Source organism: Nannobrachium achirus, assembly GCF_963921795.1.
Source record: "Nannobrachium achirus genome assembly, chromosome: 20".
NCBI classification, from domain to species: Eukaryota; Metazoa; Chordata; class Actinopteri; order Myctophiformes; family Myctophidae; genus Nannobrachium; species Nannobrachium achirus.
In genome coordinates, this window is record NC_137827.1 from 1,437,658 (window position 1) to 1,450,939 (window position 13,282).

General features: G+C 42.6%; 1 protein-coding gene across 1 annotated transcript in view; it reads right to left on the reverse strand.

The window, feature by feature from the left end:
* Window positions 1-2,055: 2,055 nt before the first annotated feature.
* Window positions 2,056-13,282, reverse strand: part of LOC308305478 (calpain-1 catalytic subunit-like) — a gene marked incomplete at both ends in the record, with an annotated part of 43,483 nt that continues 32,256 nt past the window's right edge. The window contains 7 exons of the mRNA XM_080750274.1: window positions 2,056-2,082; window positions 3,157-3,209; window positions 5,625-5,741; window positions 7,211-7,289; window positions 9,437-9,505; window positions 12,450-12,511; window positions 12,883-12,940. Coding sequence (XP_080606400.1) covers window positions 2,056-2,082; window positions 3,157-3,209; window positions 5,625-5,741; window positions 7,211-7,289; window positions 9,437-9,505; window positions 12,450-12,511; window positions 12,883-12,940 — 465 coding nt within the window. The remainder of the gene's footprint in view (window positions 2,083-3,156; window positions 3,210-5,624; window positions 5,742-7,210; window positions 7,290-9,436; window positions 9,506-12,449; window positions 12,512-12,882; window positions 12,941-13,282) is intronic.

Consider the following 13,282-nt stretch of genomic DNA (forward strand, 5'->3'; position numbering starts at 1 on the left):
TACACCAGCTAAACAGAGACACCCACCCTGCCTCGCACTGGGGGTAAAACTATAAGCATTTTATAAGAATAAGAGTCAAATCAAACCAATGTGTTTAAAGGCACATTTATTTGTTTAAGAATCGGAAGAGTAATACGTACAACAAGTAAAAAAAGAAGTAAAAAACTAATCAGTAACTGGATATAAAGACAGTACAACTATTACTGTAGCTATTCTTAAACATAGACAATAGTCTGAAGAAAAATACATATACATGTAATGTAATGCAGGAATATTTTGCTGTAATGTTTACAATAAAACATGCTGTGTTAAAGATGTCATAAGTCATACTGTACATGTATAGTAAAATAAGAGTTGAATAGCTTATATTGATAGGACTCATTGCTGTAGAGTTTGTTCACTAACACAAGACAGTTGAGTTCCCTTTCTCTGCAGCTCTTTAATTAATAAACAGAAAAATACATTGTCTGAGCAAACTCACGCGGGATACAGAAGAAACACTTGCCATTGCAAATGAAGACACAGAGAAATGAAACTGGAATAATATCAAACTGAAACTGATGAATGTCTCACTCTTTTCTGTATGTTCTGTTTATTAAGAGAGCTGGAGAGACAAGGAGGTTACTGGACAAACACAGATTTATTATTATATATCTCTATTGATTATTATCATAATATAGAGATATTTAACTCTTTGGGGGGGTTGGAAAAACATTTTGTTTTAATCAAAAGATATCTCTTAGTTACACCAGCTTCCAATGTATCCATTTGTAACTCTGAGAGTGTACAAATGGAGCCAAATGGACCCTTGTCCAACCGTGCGTGCGTGCGCGTGTGCGTGTGCGTGCGTGTGTGTGTGCGTGCCACCCGTCAGGTGATAAGAAGCGGCCTGCTCACTCCTCATGCACTGAAGGAAGCATGAGCTCAGAGGTAACTGGCACTGGGGAAAATATGGGTTACAAAATCGTGGGATAAAAAATGTAAAAAATACCCGGTTTCTGGTTTGACACGACCTTTGACATGACCTTTGGCCTGATCCTGTAGGATCTACTACAGTGATTTGACACAGATATTGACCTTTATATGATATAGGTCAAAGTTCTACTTCTCCCATGAGCCAGCAGACAGGCTCTTTTAGCTCAGTGGTTTAAAGAAAAGAGATGATCTAATCTCACAATGCTACAGAATGTTTTGTGAGCTTGTAGATGAGCATTCTTTCATATAAAACATATGAAATAGGGCTGAATGTATATTTTATATTCATAATCTAACTTATTTACTAGTAACTAAAATGTACAAACAACCGTAGTGAAGTAAAAAAAAAAGAAAAGAAAAAAAGAGTACAATAATTGGAGTAAAAGTACAAAGTACTTTAAACCACTGTGTGTCCAGTTATAAAGCTAAATGTTTGTTTTGTTTTAGTGTAGGTGTTATAAAGCAAAATGTGTCCTGTGTTATTTTGTGATTAGGTGTTATAAATCAGACTGTGTCCCGTGTTATATTGTTATTGTAGGTGTTGTATAGCTACATGAATCCTGTGTTATATTGCTTTAGTGTAGGTGTTATAAAGCAAAATGTGTCCTGTGTTATATTGTTACAGTACGTGTTATGACTCAGACGGTGTCCTGTATTATATTGTTACAGTAGGTGTTATGACTCAGACGGTGTCCTGTGTTATATTGTTACAGTAGGTGTTATGACTAAGACGGTGTCCTGTGTTATATTGTTACAGTAGGTGTTATGACTCAGACGGTGTCCTGTGTTATATTGTTACAGTAGGTGTTATGACTCAGACGGTGTCCTGTATTATATTGTTACAGTAGGTGTTATGACTCAGACGGTGTCCTGTATTATATTGTTACAGTAGGTGTTATGACTCAGACGGTGTCCTGTATTATATTGTTACAGTAGGTGTTATGACTCAGACGGTGTCCTGTATTATATTGTTACAGTAGGTGTTATGACTCAGACGGTGTCCTGTGTTATATTGTTACAGTAGGTGTTATGACTAAGACGGTGTCCCGTGCTGCACTGCTCCTCTTCAGTCCTCCATCCTCATGTGTACATAGAGATGTACATCCACTGCAAAACACAACAAACATGCTTGATGAACACAGGTTTAGGTGTTTTTTTTTAAAAGTAGCCTACAGTACCCTTCACAAGCAGTGGAGGAGAGAAAAAAACCTGTATTTGTATCTGAAAAGTAACATAAGTCGAACCTAACCTCGCCTACCAGGCTTTCTGGGGGAAAGCCTGGTGTTCGTTCACAACAGGCCGTTTGGTTTCCGCCTAAAGCACGGAAACCACTAGAAGAAGCGGCGTCGCTTTGTTTTGGTTCCCCCCGTTTGTTTCCCCAATCCCTATTAAAATGCTGGAGTAGCCTAGTGTAGTCTTGCCAGTCGCTACCAGTTGGACTAAAAGATGCATATACCAAACGATATTTTCAAAAGCAAAACTACTCCGCATCAAGGAGTTTATTAGGTAGGCCCTAAAAGTATGTCCTTGAGCGCAGGGGAATTATTTTGGGTTAAAACTGAATCCAGTTTGATCTTTCCGGCAAATTGTAGTCCTTTGAGGACTACAACATGACGTTTTGTGGTTTCCGCTCCAGACCGGTTACAAACCCAAAAAGTGAAGTGATCCCACACTAAGTGGAACCAGACCTGTTTCAGAATAAAACCATTGTGTAGAACTGGATAACTGATATTGACCCATGTTAATCATAACTATAAAAACAAGTTGTCCATTCTGGAAAAAACAAATAAAAAAGAAGGAAAATGATTTTGAAAAGGCAACAACGCCTCTTTATTCCAAAAACTAGGGATGACCCTATGACCCCATATCTGACCTTATGACCTTATGACCTTATGACCTTATGCCGGGTGAAAACCCGTCCAGAACTGTTACTTTTTCAGGATTCAAATTCAAAAACACCAAAAGTAGCAGATATTCAAGAAAGAGTTAAAATATTGAGATATGATGTGTTGTGAAGTCTGTTCCTCTCAGAGCCATGTTCTGACCATCTGACAGTGTGTGTGTGTGTGTGTGTGTGTGTGTGTGTGTGTGTGTGTGTGTGCGTGTGTGTGTGTGTGTGTGTGTGTGTGTGTGTGTGCGTGTGTGTGTGTGTGTGTGTGTGTGTGTGTGTGTGTGTGTTACCTCTGACTCTCTCAGAGCCATGTTCTGTCCATCTGACAGCTGTTTGAAGATCTCTGCAGAGAGAATGAGAAACTCCATCACATGACTGACTTACAATATTAACTCCATTACATGAATGACTTACAATATTAACTCCATTACATGAATGACTCATAATATTTACAATGTATTCATTATGAGCGATTTATAATAATAAGCAAGGCCAGCACAAGGTAATTCATCAAATGCATAAAGAACAGGTACTAGGTACTAGGTACACCAAGAAAGAAGCTATTCGTGTTGTGAGCTTGGAGATCAGCTATTTCCAGTGCTTGATAACACACTAAACTAAGCATAATCAAGTGAATACTGGAGATGTGGCATAACGGCATGGATTTCTACACAGAGAGGGCAATTCTTTCAACATAAGATGCTGCATTCAAGTTCAGGAGAGTTTGGACAAGACAATTCTCTTGAACGCTGCCTTCAGGTATGGCATGGAAAGAGGAGGCATTTGCATTTCTTTCACCATAGTGAAAACTGCATTCATGGTCTGGAGAGGGCACTTTTTACAGACGGATTAAAGGGCAGGGGCTCAAGCCTCCTTTGATGTCTATGTGTGCATATGCCTGGATAGGATGCCAAGATGAAAACGGTCAGGCATCAGTCTGTATAAAAATGCTAAATAAAGTACATTTTAGCCTTTACCCTTGTATGTGTAAAGGCAGATCCCAAATGAGTTGGAAAACATGGCCAACAATGAAAAACTCCCATACTGTACCATACTGTACCTCCTGGGAGAAATACAACAATGTGCGAACACAGCAGCAATATTTGTGAACTGTTGTGATAAAAAAAAAGGCTAGAGACTGGAACACAACCACCCTAAGGACTACAAACCATGGATTGGATCAGAGCTGAAACAGAGCTGCTACCTTTACATGCATTTTGAGAAAAACAAAACAAAACAATGCTGCTATTTGTACCAAAAGCTTTATACCCTGTATATACTGTATGTAAAATGTCACAATGCGACATAGCTCTGTTTACCCAATGTATATATGTTCCCCATTTTCAACTGTTTTTATTTTATTTTTGACACTTGCTTTGGCAATGTAAACGTATGTTTTCTCATGCCAATAAAGCTCCTGTGAATGGAATTGTATAGTCATCGAGGGTAGGCTAGTATAAACTCCAATATAAACTCCATTAATTTACATTACATGACTGGGGGAAATCTCGCTCTTTCAAACGACCGTCATTTCGCCAACAGAGCGTTGGGAGGGTTAGCGACTCACCCCATGGAGGTTAGGTTAGGGTAAGAGTTAGAGTTGGGTCTCGAACAGATGACACGTAGTAACAGCGAAACGCTCCCACATGACTGCACCAAATTAAATGGAAATACCCAAGTACCTCCAAAGTGTACTTAAGAGTAGAGTATTTAATATACTTAGTTACTTTCCACCACAGAGTTCAGTCTCCCCCCCCTCCCTGCTGAACACATACCCTGATCCACCAGCAGGGGGCACTAGAACCCCACAGGCTGCCAACTCCCAGAGTCTGGAGTTACTGATGTAAAACCTTATTCCTTATAGGTTTTACTATACATTCAATCAGCACTGATCTTCTGTAACATGTCAAAGATTAAAGAGAAAACGTCCTTCAATAATAATAGCAATAATAACAATAATAGTAACTAGAATGATGCAATTGGATATTGCAAGTGTGGTTGCCGTGACGTGAATTTCGCAAATGAATTTCATCTTGAATTTTCCCCATTCAAGCACAGTCTATGCATTCCAGCACAGTCTATGCATTCCAGCACAGTCTATGCATTCCAGCACAGTCTATGCATTCCAGCACAGTCTATGCATTCCAGCACAGTCTATGCATTCCAGCACAGTCTATGCATTCCAGCACAGTCTATGCATTCCAGCACAGTCTATGCATTCCAGCACAGTCTATGCATTCCAGCACAGTCTATGCATTCCAGCACAGTCTATGCATTCCAGCACAGTCTATGTATTCAAGTCAACAGGGAAAATGAATTCACTAATAAATGAATGGACATATATGGAGACCAGTCCTTGTCCCTTTTATGTCCATATATGGAGATTCCTGATGTCATCAATATTAAGCCCATATCTTGGACATACTGCGTCAGTCTCACGTGGTCTATGATCCATATTTGGGAAACGTTTAATTTTGAATTAGTGTGGTTGCCCCCGTAAGGGCAACCACACTATAGTTCTTGTCCGACTTTACTCCATCTGTCTGGCCTTTCAGCGAGCCTACAATAACAATATTAAGAGACTTACTGGCCATGCACTCCAGGCGTAGGATGATATTAATAATAACAATATTAAGAGACTTACTGGCCATGCACTCCAGGCGTAGGATGATATTAATAATAACAATATTAAGAGACTTACTGGCCATGCACTCCAGGCGTAGGATGATATTAATAATAACAATATTAAGAGACTTACTGGCCATACATTCCAGGCGTAGGATGAGGCTGATGAAACAGTCCAGGGTCATGTGACCAGAGGAGGCGCCGTAGCGCAGAGCCATGAGGTTCAGCATGTCATCACTCACCCTCATCCCTAGTAGACATGCACAAACGCGCACGCGCAAAAACACACGCACACGCGCACACACACACGCACACGCACACGCACACACACACACACGCGCACGCGCACGCACGCACGCACGCACGCACGCACGCACGCACGCACGCACGTGTGGCATTATGATTCATTTCATACAATTACACATTCAAATACAAATCAAGCATCTCTCATGTGTGAATTTAATATAGGACGACTTACAGTATCAGATATAGATATGTATGCTATATGCACAGCCCTTCCCCCGGTCCTATACATGTTTGGTAGTCTTTCTTTTGCCTTTCACCATGCAGTATCCTGATGATATCCTGTACTGTAACTGAAGTGTCCACAGTGACAGTCAGTGAGTGAAGACTGCTTCCAATCCAACATGTGTTCATGTTGGATTGGAAGCTATCTACAAGCTCACACGCCACAGACTGAGACACACCTGATCTCCTCTCGCCTGCCTCGTCACGGGGAAATCTCGCTCTTTCGAACGACCATCATTTGGACCGGAGGGTTAGCGACTCACCCCACTGAGGTTAGGGTGAGGGTGAGGGTTAGAGTTGGGTGTCGAAAAGATGACAGGTAGAAACAGCGACACGCTCCCCCTCGTCACACCTTCTGGAAAAACACTGAACTGGTCAGCTGTGTGGTCGCTGGCATGGGGGTGTGGTCATGGTGCCATGGGGGTGTGGTCATGGTGCCATGGGGGTGTGGTCATGGTGCCATGCCAGTGAGGCCTGGCATGGGGGTGTGGTCATGGTGCCATGGGGGTGTGGTCATGGTGCCATGGGGGTGTGGTCATGGTGCCATGCCAGCGAGGCCTGGCATGGGGGTGTGGTCATGGTGCCATGCCAGCGAGGCCTGGCATGGGGGTGTGGTCATGGTGCCATGGGGGTGTGGTCATGGTGTGATGCCAGCGAGGCCTGGCACGGCTGCCTTGACAAGGCCGTGTGGCAAGGCAGCCGCACCGAAACAGCCACGCCTTTTCATCTTTAACCACTGAGCCATTAAAGATGACTGTTGAGTGTCTAACAACATGAAAAAAATAATCTTGTAACAAAGGGTTTTGGGGAAGCTACTTATAGGCCTAAGCTGATCTAGTTCTCTTGGGGAGGAATCAAGTAATTCAAATAACAAGACAATGTACATGTGTATGTGATAAGAAATGATGACAAATCAGCTTAAATGAATAAAAGGACAAACTCGAATCGAGTGCATTTCAACCACATACTGTACAGGTCATTTCCTGCATAAACCAAAGAAATATAAAACCCAATATTCCTGGGAAAGTGTGAGGAATGTCAGCTTTGGTTTAGTAAACAGTGTTGTGTATGCAGCGTACAGCGGCAGTAATTATATGGGTCTCTCTCTGTCTGTGTCTGTCTGTCTATATCTCGCCCTCTCCCTCCCTCCCTCCCTCTCTCTCTCCGTATCATGTGATTGACAGCTCATACCTGCAGCCATCACAGCGTTCCTCAGCTCACTGAGGTCCAGGGTTCCTGTGCGATCGTCGTCTGTCTTGAAGAAGATGTCCTGAATGGAGAGAACAGTATCAGTCTCTATACAAACACAACCTCTCTCGCCCAGAGAGAGAGAGCACAGTATCTTTCAGTCTCTATACAAACACAACCTCTCTCGCCCAGAGAGAGAGAACAGTATCTGTCAGTCTCTACACAAACACAACCTCTCTCGCCCAGAGAGAGAGAACAGTATCTGTCAGTCTCTATACAAACACAACCTCTCTCGCCCAGAGAGAGAGAGAGTGCACAGTATCTGTCAGTCTCTATACAAACACAACCTCTCTCGCCCAGAGAGAGAGCACAGTATCTGTCTCTATACAAACACAACCTCTCTCGCCCAGAGAGAGAGAGCACAGTATCTGTCAGTCTCTACACAAACACAACCTCTCTCGCCCAGAGAGAGAGAGAGAGAGCACAGTATCTGTCAGTCTCCCTACACAAACACAACCTCTCTCGTCCAGAGAGAGAGAGAGAGAGCACAGTATCTGTCAGTCTCTACACAAACACAACCTCTCTCGTCCAGAGAGAGAGCACAGTATCTGTTAGTCTCTATACAAACACAACCTCTCTCGCCCAGAGAGAGAGAGCACAGTATCTGTCAGTCTCTATACAAATGTAGGCTATACGGTATGTGCGTTGGCTCTCGCCAACGTGCCTGGCACTTTGGCTGACTGGTCAGCGTGCATACCTGGCGTATCGGGGCTCCGGGTTCGCCTCCCGGCCGTGACGCTACATTGGTGGCAGCGGTGCAGAGGGGAAGCATTCATCCCCGGCGGCGGTGCAGGCCTGCCCGGCTAGTAGTCGACGACTGTTCCCCCCTGGTTGTGTTTGCACCCCCCGGTTTCAAAGTCGATCTTAGATCCTGGCCGGCGCGCGTGGTCGCGCTTCCAGATAGAGGGGACGACTGTAGGCTATACGGTATGTGCGTTGGCTCTCGCCAACGTGCCTGGCACTTTGGCTGACTGGTCAGCGTGCATACCTGGCGTATCGGGGCTCCGGGTTCGCCTCCCGGCCGTGACGCTACACAAACACAACCTCTCTCGCCCAGAGAGAGAGAGCACAGTATCTGTCAGTCTCTATACAAACACAACCTCTCTCGCCCAGAGAGAGAGAGCACAGTATCTGTCAGTCTCTATACAAACACAACCTCTCTCGCCCAGAGAGAGAGAGCACAGTATCTGTCAGTCTCTCTACACAAACACAACCTGGGAAATGGGACAGATCCATGTTGAAATGACTTTAGAGATACTGTACGTGTACCGAATCGACCTGATGGTGGTGCTAGAAGAGGGCCATGTGAGGAATGAGGGGTGGAGGTTGTGATTTGCCAGCCAAGGAGTGAGTGTGCAAAGTTTGGCATGGATGGGGGCAACGGTGCCAGAGATAAGAGTAGGGGAAAAAGTGTGACGTGACGGACAGACGGAGGGACTTTTCATAGTAACTTGCGACATGACGGTCGCAATAAACACAAACTCACAATATCTGTCAGTATCTGTCAGTCTCTCTGGTCCCTACAGCAGTGGGCAGTGGTAGATTTTCGGGCCGTGACGCCCAAAATAATCATATTTTAACACGGTTTGTTTACTGTTGAGTGAGAAAACAATAAGTTAATCATCTGAGGGAGCCCCAAAATAATTTGGGGACCCCCCTGGGGAACGCCCTATCGAAGGCCTTAAAGGAGGGTAAGAATACGTTCCTTTAAAAGCACTCTGAAAAGCCTCTTACAGGAGGCTGCTACTCCAAACTGCTAACAATAAACCTAGCCTGAACACCTGACCTTTCTATAGTAAATACCTTTTATTTTATTTGTTCTTATTATCTCTGCATAGCACTGTGTTCTGTTGGTCTGTCATTCAATGTTATATGAGTTATAAAAAGGATCTCAATTAAAATAAGTCATGTGCTTACTTGATTCTTTTAGTTGACCTTGTTGAAACAGTGAACTGTACTGTCGTGCAACTGTACCTTTTCCTATGCAAACTGACAATACATTCTTCAATCAATCATGTCCATACCTTGTACATTGTTAACACATGACATCGTGTCCATACCTTGTACATTGTTAACACATGACATCGTGTCCATACCTTGTACATTGTTAACACATGACATCGTGTCCATACCTTGTACATTGTTAAAAACATGACATTGTGTCCATACCTTGTACATTGTGACTTTCTTCCACAGACGAACAAACTCTTCGCTGTTCAGCTTGCCGGTGATGGAGGACTGTGAAGCGTGACGTTAAGGTGGTTCTTGTGTTTGTTCATAGATTTTAGTCTTGAATTCTTAAAGGCCAAATGATGTGTGTCGTTCCAACGACAAGTTGGAAAACATTCTAGTTTTGTTTGTGTGACTACGGTATGTGAGCGTGATTGAGTGTTCAGAGTTCAATTTGTTCAAAACGCATGCAAGACGTTACACCTTCGTACAACAAATAGTGAAATTAGCCGATCTACAAGCTCACAATGCATCAACATGTCAGTATGGTTAACATGCATTCCATTCTTCATTAAAGGACAACTTTGTTTTTTTGTTTTGTTTTTTACATCAAGATTTTATGTTTTAAATTGTCATTAGAGAAGAGAAAAGACATTACCTGACTTTCGCCAGATGGTGGCAGCATTGCGTTGCATTGCTTTACCATCTGGGCTCGGTCCGCCAGCGTTGATAACACTCGTAAAGTCCCGGGCCGGACCAATCAGCGGCAGCTATGGGCGGGCTCTGAGCGGCTCTGAGCCAATAGAGTGACGTTGCCTGAGTGCATGACGTTGCCTGTCTGCAACGTCATGCAGACAGGCCAATATGAGTGGTTGGAGTTGGCACTCCCAGACTGTGATAGAAACGGCCACATCCAATCACCTGCTACAGAAATTCAAAAAAAGGCCCGCCCCTTACATAGAGTCTGGCCGAGAGATCCCAGATGTAAAGCAGAGCGTTACGCACTGCTGCAACTATCTGGCGAAAGTCAGGTTAGAAAAGACAAGGTTAGTGTTAAAATGTTTTAATTTACTGCTTTCTATCGTTTTAGTCATTTTAAGGATTTGGGGGCATTTTGACAAGTGGCTAAATATGTCTTTTTAGACACAATAATCCAATTCCCAAGATGCACCACAATCTTTCATGGGCAGATGTGACCTAGTATACCGTAAATAGTTATAAAGAAATTGCTGGCTTATTGTATCTAAAAATACATATTTAGCCACTTGTACGCATGGCCCCCCCCCCCCCCCCATGCACTGAAATCAACATCATTAAACTGATAGAAAGCAGTGAATGAAAACATGTTAACACTCATCTTCTCTTTTCTCTGATTACAATCTAAAATATGAACCCATAAAAAACAAATTTGTCCTTTAGAGGGATTAGTGCTTTTATCAAACATAAATCAATCAAACATATCAGACATTTAATTCAGTCAGGGATCAAATGTACCTCAAGCGGTGCACTAAAGTAAATGTACTTTATAGCAGTGGTTCTCAACCTTTTCAGGCTGTGACCCCCGAATAATCATATTTTAACTGGGGACCCCCAGTTAGAATATTGCGAGGCGTTGTGAGCATGTAGATCTGCTATTTTCACAATTTCTGCCGCTAATATTTGACAATTTGGCCAATGTTATTTGTCATTTTAGAGGTATTAAAAAGTCCTTAAATTGTCATTTTAGAAATGTGCAGATACCCTCTATACACTTAAACTTTATGTTGGTTTGTTTACTGTTGAGTGAGAAAACAATGTTGCACATTAAGTTAATCATCTGGGGACCCCCCGAAATAATTTGGGGGGTCCCCCTAGGGGTTGAGAACCATTGGATTATAGTACAGAGTTATGGAGCACTTTGGAAGCAGGGTGGAATTCACACACAGGTCTGAGCCTGTCCTCCAGTCATAAACATGTCTCTGGTTACCTCAGGATCCCACCAGTAAATCATTGTATTTCTGTCACACGGTCGTATAAGGTTAAGGTGCTTTAAGTGACACTTTTCTGGTTGTTGTTTAACAACACATGAAGTGCTTCATGCATGGTAGTAATAAACTCATATTCATTCTGGTAGTAATAAACTCATATTCATTCTGGTAGTAATAAACTCATATTTCAGGTCAGGGGATTCCACACCGGCCAACATGTCACGCTATGCAGCGAGCTGCACCCGCAGTGCACGAGCCACCGCACGCAGAGGCGTGCGCACGTGCACAGACACTCCCTTTTTGTCACTGCCTTCGTTTATGTCAGCCCTGCTGTTTCATTCTCTGCTGTTAGTACACTTGTCCCACTGTACACCATTTGTTAATTGAGTACCTGAGAAAAATAACCCTAAATATAACCCTAACCCCATATTTTAACATTTTGAATATAGATATTTTTTGATTTACCAGACTGTAAACCACAAACTAGAAGTTTTGAATCTGTTAAATTCTTAATGCACTCCACCCTCATTTTGTTGAATTAGATCTTTTTACTTAAAGGAGCTATAGTCAACTTTTTCATTGTAGGGCCAACACTTTGTTTACATCCTAGTCTATAGACTAGAATGTTAACAAAGTGTCGGTCTGACAATGGCCAAAATGTTTATTTTATCATTATTTTACGCTTTTTGTGGTCATTTTTGAATAGAAACACATATATGAAGCTTTTTTTTTTTATAAAATATTTTCGAAACATTATTTTTATTTTAGCATCCGTTTTTCAAGAAAAAGTTGACTATAGCTCCTTTAACTCATTAGGAATCATAAGTCCGTACAAGCAATATTCAGCAGACAAAGGGAGCAGATAACATTAAAACAGACAATTGAACAAAATGAGGGGGGGGGGGGGCATTAACAATTTAACAGATTAAAAATGACTAGTTTGTGGTTTACAGTCTGGTAAATTAAGAAAATATCTATATTCAAAAAACTTCAAACATGGACTTAGACTGTTATTCGTCTCAGGTACTCAATTATGAATAGAAGATTACTTTCAGATGCACATTATATAATGACTAAACAGACAGACAGACAGACAGACAGACAGACAGACAGACAGACAGACAGACAGACAGACAGACAGACAGACAGACAGACAGACAGACAGACAGACAGACAGACAGACAGACAGACAGACAGGTAGGTAGGTATAGTAAGGTATATATAAGGAAGGCAAGGTAAGGTGTATATAATGAAGGTAAGGATACATCCATCAGAGCCACCATGCTGCGACAGGCGTCCAGACTGAATCCTTCACCTCTCATCTCCCCTGAGTGACATGGGACACCAATCAGAACAAGGCTTTCACAGCATGTCATACAGCCAATCAGAACAGAGCTTTCACAGCATGCCATAGAGCCAATTAGAATGAGACGGGACACAGCCAATCGCGAACCAGAGCGTTCGAACATTTTGCTGAGAAATCACTTTTGTCAGCAGCAGGCTGTATCACTGTTTTAGTGCCGAGTTATGTGTGTGTGTGTGTGTGTGTGTGTGTGTGTGTGTGTGTGTGTGTGTGTGTGTGTGTGTGTGTGTGTGTGTGTGTGTGTGTGTGTCACCCAGTCCATTCATGTCCTGACAGGCTGACAGGTTGTAAAGTTGTGCGTGCGTGCAGTGCAGAAGGTTATAAAGTTCACTCACCTTGCAGGATCTGTTCGTTCAGCAGCCTCTGCAGCTTCTCTGCATCAACCTCTTCATACTGGGAAAGAAAACACAACAAGATGCTCCTGGTCAGCTTTACTGCTTTAGAGTTTACTGTTGTTTTCTTTCAGTCGCAGTGCGACACGATGTTAGCTTGAGCCTTGTGAAGATCTGCTAGCTCACCCTACTGTAGATACACCCAAGGAGGATGCTATGCTGTGTGTAAATGTAGGTGCTATAAATACACCATTTAATAATCAACTATACAGTATATATCTGTACATGTGTGTTTGCAGAGAGCAGCCTTTTCAGACTGCTGAGATGAAGAACTGAACGTTCCATGTTGAATGCTCAAAGGCAGCCAAATGCAGTGAATAAAACACCTATGCCACCACATACA